Source organism: Chrysemys picta, chromosome 4 (assembly GCF_011386835.1).
Source record: "Chrysemys picta bellii isolate R12L10 chromosome 4, ASM1138683v2, whole genome shotgun sequence".
Classification (NCBI taxonomy): domain Eukaryota; kingdom Metazoa; phylum Chordata; order Testudines; family Emydidae; genus Chrysemys; species Chrysemys picta.
Genome location: NC_088794.1, coordinates 40,119,937 through 40,146,563, shown reverse-complemented (window position 1 = coordinate 40,146,563; position 26,627 = coordinate 40,119,937). Strand labels below are relative to the sequence as shown.

Sequence of the window (26,627 nt, the reverse complement as noted above, 5' to 3'; positions counted from 1 at the left end):
TAGGCCCTAATATAGCCACTTAAAATGATTTCCTGATTTACTCCCATTAAAGTGTGAGCAAATGCCCTTTTGTGTATCAAGAAATGGGGTTTTGCACACACAAATGGATGAGCCTGCAAACGTGGCATGCCACAGGAAGGAGGCCTGTTAGAAATTTGATCCGACACCTGCAAGTGATTGATTGGTGAGTAGTGTTAGGGAAAGGAGGTAGTACCTGCAATGGCAACGGTGGCCTCACTTTCTGCCCCCTTGGCTCTGAACGTGTACTTCCCTTCATGTTCCTCTCCCATTTTGTCAATGATCAATTTGTGGACAGCTCCCTGCTTGACTATCTGGATCCCTGTCATATCCGTGATCTGAAAGGAAGATTAAGGCATCTTACAAAAGACCTAATCAGAGATTCTTGAGTATAAGGGCCTGATTAGAACAAGGGACAAAGAGTCAGGAATCCTGGCTTGTATGCTTGTAAAATGCTTTGTGATTCTTGGCTGAAAAGAGTGTCAGTGTAGAGTGTTATGTATTCACTGTGAGGATCTGAATGATCGGTGCTTCTCACTGGGGGAGCCACTCTGCCCATGAAATCTGACTGGGGCAGCACCTTGGTGTCCAGTGGAATTGCCAAATTTGCTGATGACCTGGGGGGAGGGAGACCTGCTGACCCTGTGGGGAAGGATGTGATTCCATGAGAGAGAAGGAGAGGCTGAGAAGGTTGGTTAGAAGGTGTGGGAAGGGAGTGATCCGATGACTTGTGGGGTACTTGGCAGAGGAAGATAGTTGACACACAAACAAAGGGTGGGTGCCAAGTTAAAGGGCTTCAAAACATAAAGAAGACTGAGGTTCCATTTGAGTTGGGAAGACTTAAACCAGTTTGTCCGTCCTTATTCTAGGTTCCTTTCCAAGTTATCAACACTGAGCCAGTTCCTGCAGTCCTTACTCAGGCAAAAATCCCACTAAGTTTTTCCAGCCCTTCATTTTTCTAATTACAATATAAACTCTTTACCTCTTTTCCGTCCTTCAGCCAAACTCCCTCTACCTTCTCATCATTGAGGACAACGCAGAGCTCTGCTGGGTTCCCAGTTGGAGCCTGAACATCAGACATACCGCTCTTGACTGTAGCAAATCTCTCTGAAAAAAATCCCAGGGAGAGTAAGGAATAAGTGAATGAGGACAATGAGTAAAAACAACTTTGACTCATCGAGCGCTTCTGCACCAAAGCACAGAATTAGCAAGGGATAAACCTCATACCATAAAACTGTTTGGTTCAGTTGGGATAAACAACTAGACACTTAAACTAGGATCAAACACTGGCTCCTGTCTCTAATTGATAAGTTCAATTTTTTGAACTTACCAAACTCAAAAGCAGCGGCTGTTTATGTAATTCTAACAAGTGGCCTGTAGATGGCACTCATATATCAGTCTGTGTTGGCCTCTTCCCTCCCTTCCCCTGAAGACCAAGAGCCAAATTCAACCTGACATGAACAGGCACATTCCACAAACCCAGGGCCAGGTTAAGGGATAGTCTCTATAGGCAGATGATGGCACAGGAATCTGAGTTTTCATTTTAAAACCATTCTCTTCATAGCCCTCATGGCTGCACAAAGATATGCTGAAAATGTGACCTGTGTGTAACCCATGCAGTGACCTCTGCCTGAGTCCGCAGGGAGCCTGAAACAATAGCTGTAAAAGAGTGAATCGCCACATTCATTTCAAAGGGCTGTTAACTCTGAAACACCATGATCTTGGGCGCAGGGTGGGGGGACTCATGCCAAACTACTCTGGTAGAAGACTGCATTGTGAAGGGCTTTTGTTGCCACCCCACCCTGGCTCTGCTGAGGTGGTATTGGCAGAGTCTCCTTCCCCCCCACCCCGAGTCCTCTGCTCAGGTGGGTGGGGAAGAGTCCTTCCCTCTTTCGGAACAGACCCCAGTTCATCTGGAGATGAGGAGTAGTGGTCTGTGGAAAGGGTGGTGTGCCCAGCCCAGCTGTTGTGTGGGTGTCCCTTGCCTTTGCCACCCCATGTAGGGGTGGAGCCCTTGGGGTAGGGGCAGGGTCACAGTTGGGGTGGGGTCAAATCTCCCTCTCAGAGTATACCCAAGCCCCCAATTGGCCTTGTTTAAACCTGTGCTGCATTTGGTCTCTCCATCCTTCCCAGAATTATGAATACTGAGGTTCGTCCTGAGCCTGTCCTTCCTGAATGACAGGTCTATGCACTGCCCCTGTCATGCCACACTGTCTGGCTTTATGTGGGGGAAATGGGTGTTTATCCATTCATTTTGTGGGCTGGTTTTTCTAAGCTGGGCTTCTATAAGACAACACTTTTTATGGCAGGAAGGTCGGTATAAATCAAAGCCAATCTGCCTTCACCATTAGTCACCTGAATATGGTAAAGGCCACTAGAACTCAGAAAGTGGCTTGGAAAAATCTGACTCTGGTTTAAGCTGCAGTACGAGGTGCATGCAACTGGGTTGTGGTGATTTTTTTCCCCCCTTTCTGGCTTTGCCTCTTTCCATTGAATTTTCTACACAGCAGTTTATTCTACAGAACTAATAATCCCGTTACAATATTTGTTAATGTAACAATAATGATCATTAATATTTACGCCAGTGATCTCCTGAAACTGTGGCCTATGTACTACGAGTACTAGGCAGGAGGCAATCAGACGCTGCGTGGGACACTTTAAAGCATCAGGATAAGACTCCCTTATGCTCACACTGATTAAAATCACAAAGACAATACACTGAATGCTTGTGAGTTTCAGATGCCCGTATGCAAGGTCTTAATTTGAGATCTACTGCTATACGCTTATATAGCATCTTGGATCAAAGAAAAGCACTTAGCAGATAATGGTTATCTATTATCTCTGCTCTACAAACAGGGAAACAGATGCACTAGGAGGTTAAGTGATTTGCCCCATGTCAAACAGCAAGTACACTGCCGAGTGAGGAACAGAACCCAAGTCACTTGATGCCAAGTCCCCTGCTATAACACTAGACAACACAGCATCTCTGTAATGTAGAACAGTGCAGCACGATTAAAGTTTGTTTCTTTTCTCAATTCAAACCACTCTCTTGACCCAGTTGCCCTTACCTTCCACAGTTACATTGGAAGTGCTGTAGTACTCCGTTGGGTCATTATCTTGCATAGCAACCACTGTGTACTCTCCTGAGTCACTCAGCTCAGCATCGTCAATGATCAGCTCTGCCCTCTTCCCTTCATGTGTCATGCTGTATTTGTCAGACCTCTCAATCACTCTCCCATCCTTCATCCACTTCAGCGTAACATCTTTAGAGGTCAGCTCGCACTCCAGGCAAGCTTTCCCCTTCTCCTTGACTCGGACATTCTTCAGGTTGCTGACAAATTTAATTGGAATTCCTTGAGAAAGAAGGAGGGTAAAGAGATCAGCAGTATGAAATTTCATATTTGGGAAATAATCTTAGAAATCAAGGCTAGAGAGGGTCTGCTAGCATCACCTCAGCAGGGTATTAATATGCTGCTGTGGGGGAGAGAGATCCCAAGCTTGGAACTTTACTTCCAAGATGCTGCCGCTTCTGTAGGGGACATATTTTCCCTGATGAGCATGCACTGCTGTCTGAGTAAAACCTTGGTGCCTCATGTAATAGCCTTTGGATGGAGACCTAAATTGAAACGTGAGAGGCCGGCTCCTATTCCTTAACTCTATGGTTCCACCGAAAAAGACTTGTTTAGTTGTTTGCAACTGGTCCTCTTCAAATACCTCCAAAACAATTATGCTGATTCTATTTGAAGCCCCTTGGTAATGACTGCAAAGAATTCTGGGACACATCTGAGAAGGGCAGGTTGATAACCTTTGCTGCGGGCACGGAGTAGCATGGACAGGAATCACAGAGAGATGGGGAGGGTAAAGTACTGGGGCCACATGAGTAGGGCGATGGAGATAGCTCTTTCACCAAAAACAATATTAGGGCTGGTCTACAGTGGGGGGGGGGGGATTGATCCAAGATACGCAACTTCAGCTACGTGAATAGCGTAGCTGAAGTCGAAGTATCTTGGATCGAATTACCTGGAGTCCAGATGGTGCAGGATCGACGGCCGTGGCTCCCCCGTCCGTCGACTGCGCTACCGCCGCTCGCTCTGGTGGAGTTCCGGAGTCGACGGTGAGCACGTTCGGGGATCGATATATCGCGTCTTAACGAGACGCGATATATCGATCCCGGATAAATCTATTGCTACCCGCCGATATGGCGGCTAGTGAAGACGTACCCTTAGAAAGGAATCCAAGGTATTGTAGTGTTGGATATGGTTACCACAATACTGGTGATAGCACTGATCTTACATTTGCCCACGATCCCTGAAGAGCTTTGCAGCCTTAAACTGATGCAAAACATACACAGGGGTCATCTCCTTTTCTGTTGAAATGCAGCAGATTCTGAGTTGAATACATGTTTTTTTTCTTTGCTCCATTTTGATTGATCTCTATTTTCATGTAATCAGTAAGTCTTATTGTGCTTTTGATGATAAACTCCTCCCTTTCCCATCAAATTTCTCTATGCATTTGCCCTCTGTGTTTTAAATCAGATCAGTTTGACAATGATAAATAGCTAAATGTCCGTGAGGGAGGGACTGTGCCTTCTGAACCTATGGTAGCACTAATGAGAGGGTTCTTCTAAAATTCCCTACAGTCTATGGAACCCACAACAGAAGCGTATGGTCTTTGTCCCCTTCAGTGACTGATCCTCAAAAGCACTTGATGAGTCTGCTACTACTTTCAGCTAACGGGGTTTAGTGGTGCTTTTTATTTCTGTAGGTCCCCTATTCAAATGCTGCTGTGAAGGGTTTGATTACATACATACTGCTCAGGCATGCCATCCCTGCATCACTTACGTTCAATGAAGAGTGGCGCTTTCTGCACCAGATCCCCAGCCTGGGCGCTAAACTCTCCAATGTCGCTGGGCCGAACATCCTTAATTTTCAATGTGTGGGTTAATCCATCGTCAGATGTGATGATCTCATATTTGTCGTCCCGCTTCAGCTCCTTCCCATTGAACTTCCAGGTGAAATTGGGCACTTTTTTGGACAGGCGGATTTCAAACACTGCTGTCTGCCTTTCTGTCACTTTCAGTGGCTTCAGTTCTGCCAGGAACTTTAGGGGCTCATCTGTTAAGATGTTGACAGACAAACAGTCATGCTAACAGTTTAAATTTGTTCCTAAATGTAGGGGTTTTTCCTACATTGTGTTGGGCCAGATCCTCAGCTGGAGTAAATCAACATAGCTCCATTGAAGTCAATAGAGCTACATTGATTTGCACCACCTGAGAACTGGGCCCTACCATTTTGATTTCTTTTGCATGGAGATAACAGGGACAAATTCATCCTTAATATAAGCTGGCACACCTCTTATTAACTTCACAGAGACCTGCGTCCACTTATGCTATGGCTGATCATGGTCCCTGGGACTTAATAAAAGTTGAAAGTTTTCCTACAAAGCTGATCACCAGTGCACACACTGCTTCTTAGTTCAGTTCTTCTGCCTTACTCCTATTCTTTTTCTCCCCTTTATTCTAGTCACCGTAAAGCAAATGATCTCAGTCAAGGCAGCCGAGATCCAGAAACCTTCCTGGAGTTTCATCTGGAGCCATCTGCCACGCAGAGAGACGGCAGTCAGGTCAGACACCCCTGAGGCTGCCGTATCAGAAACAGAGCAGTTCTATGATCACTCTGTGGCCTAAGGGAAGGAGTTTGTCACCCTACTGGATATCCTGTGTCAAATCCATCTACTTGCATTTGCCACATAGTGTAATATTTTACTTTCATGAATAAAGAATGAGAACTGACAGCACCAGGAGGACCTTATTCTTCCTGTGGTCCCCTTGAAAACAAGTAGGAAAATAAGATACTTCCCAATGCAAGTAATAGTGGCAGAACATGTCCCCAGGAGATGGGCCAGCTACAACAGAAAGAGTTGTCAGATAAGGGGAGTAACAGGAGTTCTGTGGGTAAGGAAGGTGACAGTCTTTATCCTGATGATTTGGGCTATAATTTAAGGCAGCTTTGTTGCTGTATGCAAAATGGTCAGGCTCCATGATTTCCTGAGAAACTGCAACCACACACTTGTCCTGTAACAGCAAGGACTAACAATGGAGAAAGGTCTCCCATCTTCTCTGGGCGTGTACATTCCCCTCCATTCCTGGTGACTTTGTGTAAGCATGGTTCACTTCCATTAAAAGGACATTGCTAAGGTGTTTTTCATCATTTACTCCTTTCCCTCTTACACTCTGCTGACTCATATCCCAGCCAACCCCACTGACGTCAGTGGGGAATTTGGCCTATTGTGTATAATAACCAAGCTTCATGCTGAAATTTACCATCTCAGACGTACATCCCTTGATCGTATGTGCACAGTGGTTATTGTGAGGTTGATCATGGCATATACAGTAGTGGTTTTCTTTTTCAGGATAGAAAGACCAGTGAGTCATGGATGTTGCAAATAGATATAAGAAAAGATACATAGATTCCAGTTTGACTCACCAACCTTGACAGTGTCCTTTTAAGTACGTAATCTTCAGTTTCATCATGACATACGCACTATCATGCATTTAAAAATAAAAAATTACCTATTACTTTCAGTTGTGCTGAGAGTTTCTTGTCAGCTACAATTAGACTGTAGGTGCCCCAGTCTTTTTCATTCACGTTTAAGACGTACAGCATATACTTTGTACCCATCTGCTTTATTTCATATTTTCCTAGGCAGTACTGAATACGCAAGGGATCATTACCCTGAAAAGGAGAACATTGACATCTTTGACAACGTGGCACCTTTGAAAGGCTCTTCCAAGAGACATAGGTGCACGTGGAATATGTACAACACCATGTTTAAGAGGCTTGTCCAGCAGGTGAGCCAACAGTGGGGCTGCACTGTAAACCCTACAATAATTGTCCTCAATCTACATGCCCACTGACCACTTTCAGATGGAAATCAGTGATCAGCAATGATGCTTTGCCCAGGCAGGCCAGCCTTTCAGAGGCTGTAATAGGCTACTAGAAAAATATATCATGTAGTGCTGAGAGGGGTAATTATTGCATCTTTAACTCATAGCATCTCAGGGCTATATTCTGGTGTTCTTATTCCTATTGTATCTGAATTTGTAAACAGTCTAACTGAAATCAGTGCACTGACTTGCGATGTAAAGTACCATTCAATGTGAGAAAGGATGCCAGCATCTGGCCCTTCATTTTTGCTTAGTCCTTAGTTGGCACTGACTTCACTGTGGTTTTATGTGGACTGTGTAAAACATCAGGAGTTAGTTGGCCTATCGTGATTGCAGGCAAAATAAATTGAGGGTCAGCAGTTGGAGGGATTAGTAAAAATTAAAAAGAAAAAAAATCAAATAGGGGAATTTGTGCTAGAGAGATTCTTTACCAAAGATGTAGCACTCCAGTATTTTTACCTAAACCAAAAGGAAGGAGTAGGACTAGTTGTACACCCCTCAAACAGATCCTCTCAGACAGGACACTGAATAATACAGAGCATTCTTACCACCTTTCCCCACCCACAAGTGAATGTGCAGCTAGAATAGCTAAACCCTCAGTTAAGTAACACTGGCAGATTGAATCTCAGTACCTCCACCTATTTTAGTCAAACCAAAGGAAACATGGGAGGTTACCTTATACCATGTCATCTTAGTATTGGGGTCCCTCAGTTCCAGAATGGTGTCAAATATAGCTGTGGAATCCACTTTAGCTGAGACATCCTCAAGAGGTTTTAGAACTTTGACTGCCTGCAAGATCAGTTTATGAAGAAATATAACTGAAATCTATATTGCTTCCCACAACTCAAAGTAGACTGGATCTTTGTTCCCATTAATAATAGATTTTTTTACTATTATTTTTATTTCGCATTGGTTCTTGGAATTTGTGATACTCAAAAAGCAACACTGTTTCCGTCTTCTGGACATCTGGTATTGTTTTTTGTGCATGTAGAGAGCAAGGATGGCCTTGGGATTAAGGCACTTGAACAGGAACACAGCAGAGATGGGTTCAATTCCTGGCTCAGCCACAGACTCCCTGTATGACCTTGGGCATGTCACTTAATTTTTCTGTGTGTCAGCTCTCCATCTGAAAATGGGATATTAGTATGTCCCTTGTCTCCCTTCTCTATTTTGATGGTAACGCTTTAGAGCAGGGTCTGTCTATGTTTTACAGCACCTAGCACAATAGGGCCCTGACCTTGGATAAAATCTCTAGGTGCTGTCATAATACAGATAATAAACAACAGTACAGGAAAGCTTCTGGCTGAGCAAGTGGAAGCTTTTGTTACAATGAGAATTCTTTTTACAACACTCATTATTTTCTAAGGGGCTGAAGGCACATTCCCCTCACTGAATTTCAATGGGATTTGGACGCCTAATAACTTTATGCCCCTTTGAAAATCCAAGCCAGAGAACCAGATGTAAAACTTGGATGTGGATCCAGTTTTGGATTTTGAACTGCCCTTCCCCTGCTAATTTGTTTGGATTTGGATTTTCTTCCAGGCCCATCTCTAATGTAATCCTTTTCTCCTTGGCTTACAGCTGACTCTCTGTAAAGTGTTTAGCAATGCTGCCTCTGAAGGCCATTACTGTAGTGTGGCTTATGCGTAGGAGTGTTGTTCATTATAGACACAAAAATAGAAATGTATGTTCAAGGTGTTTTGAAAGCTGACGGCATTACTAACCTCAACCTCCACTTTCTTCTTCATCTCCTTGAGCTTCTTGAGGAGGCCACGGAAGTCGGTGAAGCCGTATTCCATGCAGACCTTCTCAAAGTCCTTTTTCGGCACCTTGGAGAGGATTTCAAGCATTTCCTTCTCATCAGTCACCTTCTTCGCTTTCTTCTTTGGAGCAGGAGGGCCCCTGTGCATAGACCCCCATATAATTCAGGGTATATTTCAAAGTGACAAAAGCTCCTCTCACCTCTACAGCTTTGGATGTAACAGGGCTCCTGCCTGTGGAAGCTGTAGGGCCAGACTTCCCATTGGTAGGATTCCAAACAAGAATGGGGCTCCCCGCTTGTGGGAAAAAGGGGCAGGAATTTAGTCTCCCTTACTGCTGGAAGGAGGGAGGGGTGAATTCCCCGGCACTGCTGTCAGAGAATCTGCTGGGAGTTGCCTTCTCCTCTAGTGCTAGGCCAGAGGGGAAGAGCGGGCTGACCTGTGAGTTACTGAGTCTGAACATGGCAGTCCCAAAGCTGGGAGCCAGGAGCAGTTCCCTGCACTGCTTGTACTGTTGTTCTGCTCTGTAAAGTGGCTCTGTAGAAATGGCCTAGTGTCTCTCAGTGCCCACCAGAGAAACCCGGCTCAGCTTTTTGAAATAAAGAAATAAAAATAAAGAAATAATACATAAATCCCCCAGAGATAAAACTCCTCACCGTTTTTTAAGCATTTTTTTGAAATCCAACTTTTCTTGACCTGAAAAAATAAATAAATCCCAAAGCAAACAACTGTATTCAGTCAGCTGAAGCATAATAATAAACAACAATACAAATAACACCATGAGGGATTCCTTGGCTTTGATGCCCTTTGCAGGCTCAGGGATAAATCCTGCAGCAAGTCTCAAAAGCTGCTGGACAGGCCTAAGACATGAAAATGCCATGCAGGGAGATTTGAGCACTATCCCAACCCTGTTCTACAGAGCAGTGATTAACAGCAGCTGTCTACAAGTTTGCAGTATGAGGCACGGAATGGGCTGTCGATATGTAACTAGGTGGATCCACTGGTCAAACTGGGTAGTAGACGGGAAATGCTGTTGCTCCTCTGAGGGCATGACCGTACAGCTTTTTCTGAGGTAAGATGCTCTGTGGAAGTCACAGCTTTGTGGGAGATGCTTGGTTCCTAGTAGTGCCAGCTGAGTGTGCTTTATCAGGGCTCTGGGGCTACTACATGTCCTCGCTGCATTTTGACAAGCCAACATAAGAATAAAATGGAGCTAACCAAAAGCTCCGTGTCACTCTTACCCTTGGGGAAGAGAGGGACTAAGACAAGGAGAGTGCCGAATTCATTGCCAAACCCAGAACTCCCATATGGCAGTGCAAGATGTTTGCCATGGAAACGTTGGCTTCTCACAGGTAAATGTCAGTAAGCATTACTTTCCCACCCCCCAAAAATCATGGGAAAATTATCATCGTTAATAATTAAAATGAACAAAGGGGGATGGTGACAAGTGTGTCTACAAAAAAGGCTAACAAGGGTCCCAGTGCAGTGCACAGGAACACATCAGGAGTGAAGTGGAGGAGTTTAAAGGTGCACCTGATGGCCCAACTGGACTGTAGATATGTTGGGATCTGCCTGCTTTTTAGTGCTTGAGGTGAAATTCCCTCCAGTTCAGAGCACCCTCACAAGTCCTCTGCACCACCTCAAACCTTCTTAGTCTTTGTGTGAACCCTCTCTGTCTGAGGTGAATCTCACTCCTGCTCTGAGAGGAAAGATGGTCCAGTGGTTAGAATACTAGCTGCAAGCTCAGGAGAACCAATTTCAGTTTCTTGCTTCACTACAGACTTCCTGTGTGACCCTGGGCAGGTTACTTAGTCTCTGTGTGCCTCAGTTCTCCATCTGTGAAATGGGGGTAATAGCATTTCCCTACCTCTTGTGGATATTGTGGGGATAAATGCACCATAGATTGTGAGGCACTCAGACAATATGGTAATGGGGAAGGGGGGAGATAAGTATCACAGATAGAAATTAGATAGCAAGAAAACTGTGAAATCTCGACTATTATAGTCATTACATCTTGCACAAATAAAAAGTAGTACACCAGGGTAGTTTTTTCCCTCACCTGGTAGTGAAAACTCACTTGGAAGTAAGCATTAACATCATTCACTGAGATTCCTAAAAGGAGCTAATTGGATCCTTCCAAATCTCATTCTTAATTAATTAGTCTAGTTATTAATCAAGCTGGACCCCAGGCACTTACTTTCAGTCACAATCAAGGACACAGTGTAGATAATATCAGCATGGTCATTGGAAACGATGCACTTATAGTTATCAGCATCATCTGCGGTGAGGGACTCCAGCTGGAAGAAGAAACACATGGACAAAGAGGCCCAAAGTGTTAGTGGCTCAAATGTATTAAAATGGACTCAGGAATTCCATTATGTATTTATTTTTAAACCCTATTTTTTTCCACGGGTTTATGAAATCATCTGTTGACAATAGAAACCCTTGAGGGAGCATCTTGGAGCCCAATCCTGCAACCCCTACTCAAGTGATTCAGGAAATTAAGGTCAAGCACTAGGGACCTGATCCAAAGCCTACTGAAGTCAGTGGTGCTTAGGTACCTAATTACGTTTAAGGATCTGGGGCAGGGAGTCTTTAAATTTACTTCAATAAGCTTTGGATCAGGCCCTAGATTTAGAGATTCTTGGCCTGAAATGGGATATATCATCAGCAAAAACAACTGAGTTTCTTCCCTGGTCTGTCCTTTAGGCTGGCCCTCTGCACAGAGATGAATGTAACCCAAACCATGCATATCCAGCATGGAGAGCATCCAACAAAGAACAGGACAGCTACCAGGCCCTGGGTTTGAGGCCCATGGAATAGATGGGTTTTCATGAGGGAGCTTTGTGGAGGAGTACAGGGAAGGATCTTGGGATGCATCTGGTGAGCATAAAGGACTGCCTTGAAGATTACATGAATTAGGATAGGGTCAAGGACAGAGCAGATGGGAGAGATGCAGGAAGGTGGGCATAAGGGCAGAACTTTTGTTGCAAATGATCTCAAATATGAAATAGGGCTGAAATGGGACATATGTGGTCGATCAGCATTATTTAGTATCATCATTTCCATTACAGTAGTGCCTGGCAACCCCAATGAAAAATGAGGGCCTCAGAGTGCTAGAACCTGTACAAATAAGTACCATAGAAAATGGTCTGTGCTTATGATCAAGGCCCTGTGCTCAGTACAGAGCTGAATGTCATTATCTATACATCACAAGTAATCCCCGCAAATCCTACAGCAGGACTATGGCAAACTACAGTATCTTAGACCATTGCTGAAGAATGCGGTAGTGCTTTTTTTATAGAGATAATGATAACACAATCAATTACAAGCCAAAAATAGTGAAAGACATGCATTACCTTTAGCACAAACTCCTTATTGATACTATCAAAAAACACTTTTGAACCTTCTTTTATTGGTATCCCACTTTCTCTTTTCCATGTTACATTGGGCTTGGGGTTACCTTTCACTTTAGCTCGAAATACTGCTTTGTCTCCTGAAATTCAAGGAGGAGAAATATTAGAGTGAGGAATTAAAAAGGAACAACATTTATCCATTATGTAGTTTCTCTACATTCGCCTAAATTACTTGGGGTCATCTTAACAGTATAACCTCTTTTCCTTTCTGGAAATGTAATTCTATTGATTCCAGTGGAGTTATATTGGGGGTTATACTGGCTCATTAAAAGTGATCTGCACTTTTAGGAAAAGGTAAAAATGGGATTGTCCCCTTTAAGTGAAAGTTGGGCACTAAAGACTTGAAAAGTCTTTCTTTCTGTTTTACATTAGACATTCATATCTTGTATACTCCACTTTTCCTGGATGACACTATGGATGACTGGAGAACTTATTTATTTACACGTTTATTTACAAGGGCCATGTTCTGCTGGCCTTACTTAGGCAAAACTTCCCCAGATGGGAGGTTTGCCTGTGGAAGGCAGGCATGATTAATTGGCTCTCACTAAGGACTGATCTGCACCTTTGAAGTCAACGGGAGTTTTGCCATATACTTCAATGTGCGCAGGGCAAGGCCCTAGAAATAAATAGTTGATATATACCTGACCAAATGGATGAGTATACACGGCAGGCATTTGCAAATGAAATCAGGCATTTGCATGCACAGTTACTAGGGCTGTCAATTAATCGCAGTTAACTCACGCTATTAACTCAAAAAAAATCGCGATTAATCACAGTTTTAATCGCACTGTTAAACAATAGAATACCAATTGAAATGTATAAAATATTTTGGATGTTTTTCTACATTTTCATATATATTGTATTCTGTGTTGTAACTGAAATCAAAGTGTATATTTCTGATTATAAATATTTGCATTGTAAAAATGATAAACAAAAGAAATAGTATTTTTCAATTCACCTCATACAAGTACTGTAGTGCAATCTCTGTCATGAAAATGCAACTAACAAATGTAGATTTTTTGTCACATAACTGCACTCAAAAACAAAACAAGGTAAAACTTCAGAGCCTACAAGTCCACTCAGTCCTACTTCTTTTTCAGCCAATCACTAAGAGACAAACAAGTTAGTTTATATTTACAGGAGATAATGCTGCCCTCTTCTTATTTACAATGTCACCAGAAAGTGAGAACAGGCATTTGCTTGGCACTTTTGTAGCTAGCATTACAAGGTATTTAGGTGGCAGATATGCTAAACAGAAGTCTTAAAAGAGCAACACTCTGATGCAGAAACTACAGAATCCAAACCACCAAAAAAGAAAAAAAAAAAACCTTCTGATGGCGGCATCTGACTCAGATAATGAAAATGAACATGCGTCGGTCGACACTGCTTTGCACTGTTGTTGAGCAGAACCTGTCATCAGCATGGACGCGTGTCCCCTGGAATGGTGGTTGAAGGATGAAGGAACATGTGAATCTTTAGTGCGTCTGGCACATAAATATCTTGTGATGCCGGCTACAACAGTGCCATGCGAACGCCTGTTCTCACTTTCAGGTGACATTGTAAACAAAAAGCGGGCAGCATTATCTCCTGCAAATATAAACGTGCTTGTTTGTCTGACTGATTGGCTGAAGTAGGACTGAGTGGACTTGCAGCCTCTAAAATTTTACATTGTGTTATTTTTGAATGCAGGTTTTTTTTGTACATAATTCTACATTTGTAAGTTCAACTCTCATGATAAAGCGATTGCACTACAGTACTTGTATTATGTGAATTGAAAAATATTTTTTCTTTTGTTTTTTTTGCAGTGCAAATACTTGTAATGAAAAATAAATATAAAGTGAGCACTGTACACTTCATATTCTGTGTTGTAATTGAAATCAATTTATTTGAAAATGCAGAAAACATCCAAAAATATTTTAATAAACAGTATTCTATTAATGTTTAACAGTGCGATTAATCACAATTAATTTTTTTAATCACGCGATTAATCGCGATTAATTTCTTTAATCGCTTGACAGCCCTAACAGTTATCCATTTTGTATGTTCAACTACATGTTTTGCACATGCCATGCCCTGTTTGCATCCACATGTGCAGGTTTGGTGTGTCCATTTCAGACACGTTTTGAAACATTATATCTTTAGTGTCCCGGGAATGAGGTGACTTTTCAGTGGAATGGGGTGCTGCTTACCCTCAGGGGCTGTCAGTGGATGAGGCTTCTCCACAAATTCAGGGATGCTTTCTCCTAAAGGGATCTCAAAGGAGCGTGTCACCATGCTGAAGTACTCCACAGTGGTAGAAGATTTCCTAGAAACAACTTCCTCTGTTAGAAGAAAAATATATTAGTCAGGAGGAACAGAAATGTGTTTTTAGAGGTGTTTGTTTGTTGTGGGGGAGGGCCCCCCAATGTCCATTAATTAAACTGAAAATTATTTAGATCAGCTGAAACCCCTGATAGAAGGATGGCTCAGTGCATAGGGCACTAGCCTGGGGACTTGAGATCCTGCTTCACCACAGACTTTGTGTGACTTTGGACAAAGTCTCTGAGACTTAGTTCCCCATCTGTAAAATGGGTATAATAGCAATTCCCTACCTCACAAGGGTGGTTGTGAAGATAAATACATCATATATTGTGAGGCACTCATATACTATGAAAATGAGGGCTATTTAAGTACCTTAGATAGAAAACCTGCTTACAAAAGTCCCTTGAAGAGGTTTCAATAACTGTAGTTGTCATGCATTTTGCACTGGGTTTTAGCCTCCTAAGGCCTGTTTTTTGCCTGTGATATCTAGCCTGGTCCATGGACTGATTTGGATCAACCATCTTCTTCCATGCAGTCAGAAATGCAAGCATTACAAGGAAAGACCACTCTTTATGTTAGCCAGATTTATAATCTAAAAGCCATGACAACACCCTTTGAGGTTGTATCAGCTTCCAGAGACTGAAATGATACTTGCCTCCCACAATCTTGGTGGTCTGAGACGTACGTTGCATCTGGGAGCTGGAGACTTTAATGGAGTGATGTTGCTGGACCATGGTTTCCATTTGCATGACTGTGGTTGCCATGATGAAAATATCTTGACTTCTACACCTCTGAGTATGCGTGTGAACTTTGGTGGGGAGAAAGGGGAGACAGAATGGAATTCAGAATAAAAAAAAAACCATGCCTAGCTGATCCGCTCAGACATAAGGCCTTCCAGTGCCATTTCTGCACTTGTATTTTTTCAGCAAATGAGGATAATATTCTGTGGTAGACTATCAGAGCACAACAATTTCAGCACTTATCAACCCAAAGGCTAAAAGGATAAGATTTTGAAATTATTCATTTCGGAAGGCTCCAAGATGTTCCCTTTTTGATAAAAATTAGTGAATGTAAGAATGGCTATACTGGGTCAGACCAATGGTCCATCTAGCTCAGTGGTTCTCAACCAGGGGTACAGGTACCCATGGGGCTACATGAACTCAGCTAGATACTTGCCTAGTTTTACAACAGGCTACATAAAAAGCACTTGTGAAGTCAGTAGAAATTAAAATTTCATACAAAGACCTGTTTATATTGCTCTGTGTCCTATACACTGATATGTAAGTACAATATTTATATTTCAGTTGATTTATTTTATAATTATACGGTAAAAATGAGAAAGTCAGCAATTTTTCAGAAATAGCGTGCTGTGACACTTTTGTATTTTTATATCTAATTTTGTAAGCAAGTAGATTTTAAGAGAGGTGAAACTTGGGGTACACAAGACAAATCAGACTCCTGGAAGGGGTACAGTAGTCTGGAAAGATTGAGAGCCACTGATCTAACCCAATATCCTATTTCTGACAGTGGCCAGTGCCAGATGCCAGGGATTTGGAGCAATCAAATTTTTGAATTGCTCTGCTCCGGCTCCGCTCCAGCTCTGGGCAAAAACCTACTGGTCTGCGCTCCAGCTCCGGGCTCCGCTCCAAAGCCCTGCCCAGCTGCTTCAGAGGGAATGAACAAAACAGGGCAATTTTGAGTGATCCATCCCTTGTTGTTCAGTCCCACATTCTGGTAGTTGGAGGTTTAGGGACACCCAGAGCCTTGGGTTGTGTCTCTGACCATGTTAGCTAATAGCCATTGATGGACCTATCCTCCATGAATTTATCTAATTCTTTTTTTAACCCAGATATACATTTGGTCTTCACAACATCCTATGGAAACTAGTTCCACAGGATGACTGTGAGTTGTTCCTTTCATTTGTTTTAAACCTGCTGCCTATTAATTTCATCAAGCGACCCCCAGGTACTTGTGTTACGTGAATGAGTAAATACAACTTCTTTATTCACTTTCTTCATATCATTCATAATTTTAGAGTCCTCTATCATATCCCTCCTTATTCATCTCTTTACTAAATTGAACAGTCCCAGGTTTTTCATCTCTCCTCAGACAAAAACTGTTCTACACCTCTCAGCATTTTCATTGCCCTTCTCTGCACCTTTTCCATTTTTAATATATCCTCATTGAGTTGTGGCTATCATAATTGCACACAGTATTCAAGGTGTAGGTATACAATGGATTTATATAGTGGCATGATATTTTTCTGTCCTATCATCTCTCCCTTTTCTAATGGTTCTTAACATTCTGTTCGCTTTTTTGACTGCTGCTGCACATTGAGCGGATGTTTTCAGAGAACTATCCAGGAATTCTCCAAGATCTCTTTCTTGAGTTGTAACAGCTAATTTAGACCCCATCATTTTGTATTTAAAGTTGGGATTATGTTTTCCAATGTGAATTACTTTGCACTTATCAACACTGAATTTCTCCTGCCATTTTGTTGCCCATCACCCAGTTTAGTGAGATCCCTTTGTAATTCTTCACCGTCAGCTTTGGATTTAACTATTTTGAGTAATTTAGTATCATCTGCAAATTTTGCTACCTTACTGTTCATCCTTTTCCCCAGATTATTTATGAATATGTTGAAGAGTAGAGTACAAGTCCATGGGGGACCCTGCTGTTTACTTCTCTCCATTGTGAAAACTGACCATTTATTCCTACCCTTTGTTTGTTAACAGTTACTGATCCATGAGAGGACCTTCCCTCTTATCCCACAACTGCTTAGTTTGCTTAAGAGCTTTTGGTGAGGGACCTGGTCAAAGGCTTTCTGAACGATATTAACTGGATCATCCTTGTCCACATGCTTGTTGATACCCTCAAACAATATTAATAGATTGATGAGGCATGTTTTCCCTTGATAAAAGCCCGGTTGACTCTTCCCCAACATATTGTGCTTATGTGTCTGATAATTATGTACTTTATTATAGTTACAACCAATTTCCCTGGTACTGAAGTTAGGCTTATTGGTCTTCAATTGCCAGGATCACTTCTGGAACCTTTTTTAAAAATAGGCACTATATGAGCTACCCTCCAGCCACCTGGTAATAGAGGCTGATTTAAGCAATAGGCTACATACCACAGTTAGTAGTTTGGCAATTTCATATCTGAGTTCCTTCACAGTTCTTGGGTGAACACCATCTGGTCCTGGTGACTTATTACCGTTTAATTTATCAATTTGTTCCCAAACCTCCTCTATTGACATCTCAGTCTGGGACAGTTCCTCAGATTTGTCACCTAAAAAGAAGGGCTCAGGTGTGGGGCCCTCCATCACATCCTCTGCAGTAAAGACTGATGCAAAAAAATAATTTCGCTTCTCCACAACAGCCTTCTCCTTGAGTGCTCTTTTAGCACCTTGATTGTCCAATGGCCCCATTGACTTTTTGGCAGGCTTCCTGCTTCTGATATATTTACTTTTTTGTTGTTAGTTTTTAATGTCCTTAGCCAGCTGCTCTTCAAATTCTTTCTTGGCCTGACTTATCATACTTTTACACATTACTTGCCAGAGCTTGTGCTCTTTATTTCCCTCACTAGGAGTGCTTTTAGCTGTTTATTGTTTGAAGACTGGCTCCTCAACTGGTGTAAACCAGCGTAACTTATGTTTTCAGCTAGATCGATTTACACCAGCTACGAGCCGGCTGTGAACATAAAATATTCTGCACTGCTTCAGCTCTGATCATTTATTAAAAGGTTTTAGGGTGCGTCCCTGCAACCTTCACTCATGTAACTAGCACTTACTAACCGGAGTAATTTCACTGAAGCCCACTCACTGAAACAAAGACCGTTCTGTGTAATTAGGCACGTATGCCCTCATTTTGCACCATGAAAGTCAATGGGAGCTTTGCCACTGATGTGCACTGGAGCAGGAGCAGGCCCCTGATGCCTATTCATTGTATTTTACTCAGGGTTTTTTAATCCACTAATTTTAAAGAGTGAATCAGAGAAGGAGGGACAGAATTTCCCTAAGCAAGGCCCAGAGCAGAAAGTTCGACTCTGGGTGCATCCCACAGCCTGCAGTAGGGGACAGGCAGGACCATATGCCTTGGGTGGAGCTGCAGGAAGCAGTGTGTCTCAGGCAGGCACATCACCTCTGAAAGGAGCATGTCGAAAGCATACCCACTGTGCTACCGTGGAACAGTGTGCAGTAGTCACTTCCTCCTCAGCAGGGCCAGGGGAAGAGGCCAAACCCTCTTTCTGCTCCCGTTAGCAATTCTCATACCAACAGCAGTGTTAGAGCCCAGTAACCCTTGCACTAGTGCGATCACAATGGCTATTGGTCATGCCCACCCAGTGCACAGTAGGAGTGGGAAGGATGCTTGACTCTCCCTCTGCTTGCTCAAAGACTGGGTACTGTTAACACCTTAACATTTTGTTTCCCTAGTGCTAAAAGTCCTCTTTGGCAACCGATATACAACAAAGACTAGAACATAGATCCACGAGTCCCTGACACACTCTTGTGGCGTTAAAGAATCATGTCAGAGCAGAGAACCATCATCTGGAATCTGCTCTCCTCTCACCCAGCTTTCCTGGAACAAGGGCCTGGTCTGGTGTGGGTTGAGATTATGTGTTATATCTCCAGGGGATGCAGGGCAGAAGGCACAATCAATGGGGAAGAGGAACTTTATGCCATCTTTATGACTGTGTGTGACCAGAGGCCAGGCTTATCGGTGATGTCGCCTAGTGATGAGGTCACTGGGCTCTCAATTTCCCCTCTCGGTCGCTGATGCCACCTGACGGCAACTCCTCTAGTAGTGGGATGGCCTACCTTTTGGTGGGCAGCAACTCAGCCCTCTGTCTGGGTCACCAATTCAAACCTGCCCCCCCGCCCCCTTCGGGGTAGCATTGTCCAATGAACTGTAGAGGGCCTTGCATCCTTACAACTGGGAAGGACCCTCACTCTATCACTTGGCCCGCGTAGGTGGCTCATCCTTGCCACAAGGCTTTCAGCATGTCTATCTTCTCTTTATGCCTGGGAGGGGTGGAAGTGAGGTTTATGCTCCTATCTGGGGGGTTGGAAGGGGAGCCCAGGCCTTCCACTCCACCAGGCTTTGACCCAGGGCACTATGAGAAGCAAATTATGACAGGCACCAGGGAGTGCCCCAAGACTGCCTTGCTGGGCCGCTTTCTACCATCCACCCCTGTCTGCAGTCTCAAAGTCCAACTTAAAGTAGCAATGGGGGAAAAGGGTAACTGATCCTTCAGCCCAGCGGGGCTCCGCTCGTAGTCCCTTGCTCCCCAGTGGAGGCTTCTGTGGCAGCTTTGGTCAGGAGCTGTCAGGGTATATATATTCTGTTCCCCCGTCTGCCCTCATTGTCTGATTCTCTTTTAAGATCCTTTCTCCAGTGGGAGCATGCTCTGAAGGTTGGGGGGAAGGGGCAGAGTCCCTGCTGGGACCAGAACTGCTCCATAACCTCTTCAGTTCAAGTGTGGGATTTATATACCCCACCACAGCATGAGATTCTGGGCTGCCAGTGGGGACAAGATGGCTCCCTGTATAAATGAGAGCCTTTCCAGGGGTGTTCTAATTTATGGTGGCCTCCCATGGGTTGCCTCACAGTCCAGAATCTCCATAGCATCATGTGCTAAGAGTGAATCCCCATCCTATCACTGACATGCCCCCTCCCACCCCGTCCCCATCCCCTATGCCAGGGTGTACGAGGGAGGCCAGTTTAGCATCACTATGCCTGTACTGGAGGGAAGTCTCCCTTGGCTCCTTGTGAGTAGAGGACAGGTGGGGAGGCACAGTTCCAGCCCTGGTACATCCCCAGAGTTCCCTCGGTCCCTGTGGCTTTCTGTGTTCCACTCAGACTTCATCTTACTGATAGGATTTGGAAAAGTTGTTACTATCTGGAAACAACAAGCTTGCTAAGAGGGAGGTGAAGGAAGATTTCTGCTTTCACAGACCACCTTAAATGTCTTCCTTTCCCTCACCTCTCTTGTTCTTCTCTCACCCTTTCCTCCCTGGCATACAATATTTTTTGGCACAGGTGATGGTCATGGGTGGGACTGGGCAAAGGACAGGAGAGAAGAAATTCTTTCTAATACCAAACACACTGGGAAGAACAACATTTTGCTCTGACTTACACTGGAAGCCATAGACGCCGGCTTTTACCTTTTCATCCCCACTCCGTCCTGAGACCCGCCTCCTCACCAAGACCCCAGCTGCTTTTCGCCTTCCCCCAACCCCTTCCCTGAGCCTACAAGCAGCTGATTGGGGGTGCCGCCCAACAGCTGTGGCTGGTGAGTGCTACAGCCCCAGAGCACCCAAGGTGTTGGCACTTATGCTGGAAGCAGTTGCGAATGGGAGAAATGTGTTTATCACACTCCTTTGATCACCTCACCTGCTCCTCTGCCCCATAAGCCAACGGCTTGGGACTTATTCTAAGATTTCGAAACCCTAAGCAACTTCACACAGTTGCCATTGTTTAAAAGTCAACCTCCACAGGAATGCTTCTTCCTCTCCTCCCAAATGTGGAATTGCCTCTCCCTCCAAATCACCCTTGCCTGAGCCAAAGAAGAAGCAAGTTTCAATCCTGGGCCAGCAACAACTTTTCTATACATAAAAATGTCATTGCTTAAGGTCTGCTACTTTGCACAGAGCTTTATACCATTAGAGATTACTTGCTTCCCTGTGGGACTACCACGAGCTTCAAAGGCCCAAAATATTGGACTTTAAAGATAAGGCATTTACTGTCCTATATTGCTGCCCATCACCAGGGCTCAATTTGTACCCAGGTCTTTGAGCAAGAAAGATACAAAATGACAGTGTAGGCAAATCCTTTTCCCTCAGGGGCAGAGATAAATCATGGGGAACATATATAAATTGGGTGACCCCACCACACAGAGGTGATTTTCGCCCATTCTTTCTAGTGGGATTACTACACCATATTTATTTTGATTGCGTCTTATTAAATATCTGCAAGTAAAGTTGGGTCTTGAGAAATGGATGGTCAACACCATTAAAGTACATGTAACAAAGATTTGGTGTGCAGAATGGTAATTTTGTGTCAGTCGCTGAAGATCAAGATGGAAAAGGTTGTCTAGTCCATCCTCAAGCTAGTGCAGGATTACTCCCTACAGTATATTTTCTACAGCTTTTTAAGCCTAGTTTTAAATGCCTCGAGCAATGGTGCTTCAAGGTGGTATTTCATGAGGTTCCTTGGTTTTTAACTGTCAATCCTCCCACCCCAAAACAGTGAACAAAACAAAAATTTAAATAAAGCTAAACATGTCAGAGAACACTTTTCCATCCCAGATACCCACAGAAAAGTCATTTAGCGAATATCCAGTGCTTTAACATTACAGGGAATATTTATTCATGTAAAGTTTACCTTCTCTTCAAGCTGTCACGGTCCTGGTAGAGCCCTACTATGAGTTTTCAGACCATCAGTGGATCCTTCTGTATCCTTTGGCTGATGTGAAGCACTGTAGAGAGTTGCAGTCTCAGGAAGACAGCTGGGTCCCTCAGCACAGGACAAATATGGATCTAAGCAGTTCAAACTTTAAATACATACTGGCCTCTTGTGGGCTATGTAGTTACATCCATTACACTGACTTCAGCAGTTTCACATGCTTGGAGGAATAGGATGATAAAATCTTAAGGGCAAGGATGACTATATAACAAGAATAACCCCTCTGAAGGTCAAAGAGATGGCTTCTTGCAGCTTTTCTCAAGATATATCAGGGTGTGATTTCAAGATCTTGACCAAGCTCAGGTACCTTTTTATATTCAACTTAACTGTTTTATTTTGTTTGTTCTCAAATATAAAACATTTGTGGTCAGATTTTCAAAAGAATTCAGCACCCAAGAGCTTTTGTTAAGGCACCTAAATAAGAGACCTGATTTTCAAAAAATCTCAGCACTCATTGAACAACCTAAACGAAATGGCCAGATTTTTTTTAAAAATGCTCAATGCCTAGCAGCTTCTGTTGTTCACAAATCTGGCCACTTAAGTGTCCAAATGGGAACAGAGCTCTTTTGAAAATGGGTACTGAGCTTTTTTGAAAATCTACCCTTTTCTATTCAGCAATAAACTCTACATTCTGCCACCCTTCCATGTGGAACAGTACTTTACTGAAGGAATAGTCCCGCTGAAATCAATGGGAGTTCTCACAGAACAGGGTACTTCTCAGCATGAGTAAAGGTAGCATAATCTGACCATTTACCTCTTTCGTTTTATTTGACAAAATAAATGCATAACAGCAACAACCACCACCACCACCTTAAATTGATATAGAACTTTCCATTCCAAAGGATCCAGACTAGACCTCTTGTTTGTGCTGTGGCTGAAGTAGCGACCACACGTCGTTTATCTTCATTTGCTGGCCATTCAAAGTGCAGTTAGGCTGGTTACCCTGGATTTATGCTAAGTGTAAATGAGAGCTGAGTCTGGCCCAGGATGACTCTGGGAAACAATCCACCGTCACTTTTAAAAAGTAGAGGAGCCTAGCAAAATGAAGACCTGAATGCAAGGAAATCGCCATCACTAGTTGGTTTCCAAAGGTCATCAGAGAGAAATGACTTGCATGCAAAACCTCCAAAGCTTTCAAATAGGAAATTTATGGAATATACAACCATGTGACGATTTCTAATATCCTAGCAGAAAGAGAAGATAAAAAACCCCAATAAAGAAATATACAGAAACTGAAACAATGTGTATTTTTCCACAGAACAGAAAAGAGCCATATGCGGGCATAATTTAACACCCACAGTAGTGTTTGCTGGATAAAAATGGGATTCAATTACTATACAAGCTCAGCTCTGTACATTTTCCCTCACTCCTCTGGAACCTGGTGTTCCCACTAACACAGATGCCTTTATCAAAATGGAGTAGCAAGTAAACTGAATTGGTCCTGGTTTCAAATGTCTGTGGTGGTATTTGTTGCTTGCTACTCATAAATCCCTCAAGACATGACTTTTCACATTCTCTCCCTTCAAAATTCCAAAGCAGAAACAAGCAACCAAGGTAGATAGAAACAGACGAGATTAATACCATCCCTTCGTGTTTGTTTCACAATCCTATTTAAATACTGTTCTTCGCATCTTTTCCACTCCTCCTACCTAGGGTTCTAGCCTGACTTTTTGTACACACACTCTCTCTCTCGATTTGCATGAGCTGTGCTCAGCATAACATCTGACAAGAGCAGGGGCAAATGTGGCTCTAAGCCACTTTTCCATTCTACTAATCCTGGTGGTCGCTGGGAGTTGTCCCGGCAGAATTCAGAGGAGTCTACCAGCCAGGGAGGGGAGAGCCAGCTTTACCACTCCTGGGAGGCAAGGGGAATTCTCAGCTACTGTGTTAGGACAGGTTTATGGCTGTCTGAGTGCAAAGTATGCAAAGACAGGGCAATGAGGATCCATCCCCTGGTCTGTGATCACACCCTGAAGCAAACCAACCAACCACCCGTGGATAGTTAGCTGAAAAATATTGCAGATTTGTCTCTTTTTTTTAAAAAAAAGTTTCAGGTCATATTTAAAGGCAGGATGAGAATTAAAATTGTGAAATGCTCCACCCCCTGGGGACACCTCCCGTATGCATTATAGCTGTGGCTGCAAAGCTCTGCTTTTTCCTTGAATTATTTTCATGACAGCTGCAGGCCCCATTAAGTCACTATAGCAGCAGTCCTTTGTCTGTAGAGGACAGAGCAAAGCTCATGGAAAGATCTAATTAATTAAGCCCCAGCATACCCATGTGAGCTGTGGTAAGGATGATTTCCCCCATTCTGCAGAAGAGTAAACCAATAGGAGCACTCGGCACTCAATACCTAAAAATTCAGGCTACTTAATTAGGTGCCTGAATGCATATTTAGTTACCTATCTTTGAAAAATCTGGAACATTGTATAAAATCTAGAAATAGAGCCCCAGTCACCTGACTCCCAGTCCTCTGCTCTAACTACTCGAACACAATCCCTCCCCTTCTTCTCCCTCTGATATGGGCAATGTAATAGGGTGACCAGATAGCAAGTGTAAAAAAATAGGGTGACCAGATAGCAAGTGTAAAAAATCGGGATGGGGGGATAATAGGTCCCTATATAAGAAAAAAAAAAAACCAAATCTGGACTGTCCCTATAAAATCGGGACATCTGGTCACCCTACAATGTCAGAACCCCCACTAAGCTATCCTTTCCTTTGCTCAACGGACATCTACCAATATGCCAGAGCTTCTTCTCAATTCTTCCAACCGATTTTCATATGCACAGTCCAGGGGCACACAATTTAAGTATGCAAAGGAGAAGGATTAGAGCAGGAGGGGCCATGCAGGAGTCTTTCCTTTTGATCCCCGGAGAGAAGTACTGCTGCAAAAAGCCTTTGCCTTATAAGAAGAAAGCAGAAGACTTGCAGCTGCCACTGGGACCAGAGGAACTCAAGTCAGACATAATAATAACACTTTGACTCAGGGAAACATTACAGCTTCTCAAAGGAGAAATCTTTGTAATAAGACACATGCTGCTACAGGAATTCTCTGTCCATGGACTCAAAGATGCGCTGAAGTTAACGGGGAAGTAGAGGAAGCTGATCACATCCGAAGGGGACTGGCAAGACACACTCTAGAGGGCAGGAATGATTCCCAGAAAATGGTGACAACGAACATTTTAGAATAATAATGGCGCAGTGTGGTTCCTTGTTTGCATTCTGAGAAGCCTGAGCAAGATGAGACAAAGAAAAGCAGCACCTGAGCAACATGGTTGGAGAGAACAAAGGACTGGAAGTCAGGATCCTGGCATTCTATCTTAGGGCTTTGTACAGCAGTCCATCAACATAGTAGCTTTCTTTTAGATACTATAAGCCATACTGCCTGCACTGAAACTAACTTGCTGCATAGCTCTGAATAAGTCACTTAACCTCTCTTTGCTTCTCAAGTTTCCCCATCAAGAAAATGGATATAATACTAAGTAGCCTTTGTAGGCCTTACGGGTATGTCTACACAGACATTAAACACCTGTGGCCGGCCCAGGTCAGCTGACTCTGGCTTGCAGGGCTTGGGTTGCAGGGCTGTAAAATTACGATCTAGATGTTTGGGCTTGGGCTGGAGCCTGAGCTCTGGGACCCTGGGATTGGGGAGGGTCCAGAGCCAAGGCTCCAGCCTAAGACCAAATGTCAACATAACAATTTTTAGCCCCGCAGCCCAAACCCAAGTCAGTTGACATGGGCCAGCTGCAACTGTGCTACAGGTCTTCTATTCCAGTGTAGATGTACCGTATGTGGCCTGTGTAGGCCACCTACATGGAAGTGAACTTCACACCCAGCTGCTGAATTCCATTTGGAATGTGGAGTCTATTGTACTAATGTATCTGGAGTCTGTGAGGAAAGTGACCACCACCTTGTACAGCAGTATGATGCATTCAACTGTCTGGAGTAGGGGAAGAATCCCTTCCTGACCTCAGAAGGCAATCAGCGTGCACACTGAAGCATGAGGACTGTCAGCCCTTAGAATGCTTTGCCCTCACAAGTACAGCTGCAAATGTTACTTTCACTCACTTGCATTTCTAATTCTCTCTTCAATGCCGTGAAACTATTTTTCTCTCTGGGAATCCTGAGCTGCCCTTTATTACCATATACTTGCATTTACCATCACAGATGTCAGAAATTACACACATATATTTAGGCTTGGCAGGGTGGGGAAGAGAGTTTAACCTCACAGAAAATATGCTTTAATTTTTTTTCCAAGCAAAAATACAAAATATTAGTTTCACTTAAAAACACCAATGAAAAGGACCCAGTTATGATTAAGAAGTTGTAAATGTAACCTCTCATTTTCTGTTTAACATCTCTCCCTGATAAAATTGTCACCTGCCATAACACTGAAATCCCAGTTCTCAGGCTTACAACCCAATCCAGATTCAGACATGCACCTCATAAGACTGTCCATGTGCAAATTACAAAGTCCCTCTGCTCCCCCTCCTGTCTCTACCTGAAACTGCAGGGTACTGAATTGGATAAAGCTGCTGTTTTCTGACCTCTTCAATCTCAAGCATTTTACTCTAAATAAACATCTGAGGTGTAGGAATAAAACCCAAAATAACTGGAGCCACTTCACCACAGTATATTCACCAGCTATGGCCAAGATTTGCGAAAGCGTCTAGTGATTTTGGGTGCCCAACTTGAGACATCCTAAAGGGCCTGATTTTCA

The 26,627-nt window shown here is 43.4% G+C and overlaps 1 protein-coding gene across 1 annotated transcript in view; it reads right to left on the bottom strand.

Annotated features, from left to right (window-relative positions):
- IGSF22 (immunoglobulin superfamily member 22) overlaps positions 1-22,945 on the bottom strand; it is a 51,820-nt gene extending 28,875 nt beyond the window's left edge. Inside the window, exons 1-13 of the mRNA XM_065594735.1 lie at positions 21,827-22,945; positions 15,097-15,249; positions 14,330-14,461; positions 12,084-12,220; positions 10,922-11,021; positions 9,381-9,420; positions 8,689-8,866; positions 7,640-7,753; positions 6,590-6,752; positions 4,860-5,132; positions 3,087-3,371; positions 1,001-1,125; positions 215-356 (exon numbers count right to left, since the gene is read on the bottom strand). Of these exons, the coding sequence (XP_065450807.1) occupies positions 215-356; positions 1,001-1,125; positions 3,087-3,371; positions 4,860-5,132; positions 6,590-6,752; positions 7,640-7,753; positions 8,689-8,866; positions 9,381-9,420; positions 10,922-11,021; positions 12,084-12,220; positions 14,330-14,461; positions 15,097-15,205 (1,798 nt within the window). The 5' untranslated portion in view covers positions 15,206-15,249; positions 21,827-22,945. The remainder of the gene's footprint in view (positions 1-214; positions 357-1,000; positions 1,126-3,086; positions 3,372-4,859; positions 5,133-6,589; positions 6,753-7,639; positions 7,754-8,688; positions 8,867-9,380; positions 9,421-10,921; positions 11,022-12,083; positions 12,221-14,329; positions 14,462-15,096; positions 15,250-21,826) is intronic.
- Positions 22,946-26,627: the final 3,682 nt, after the last annotated feature.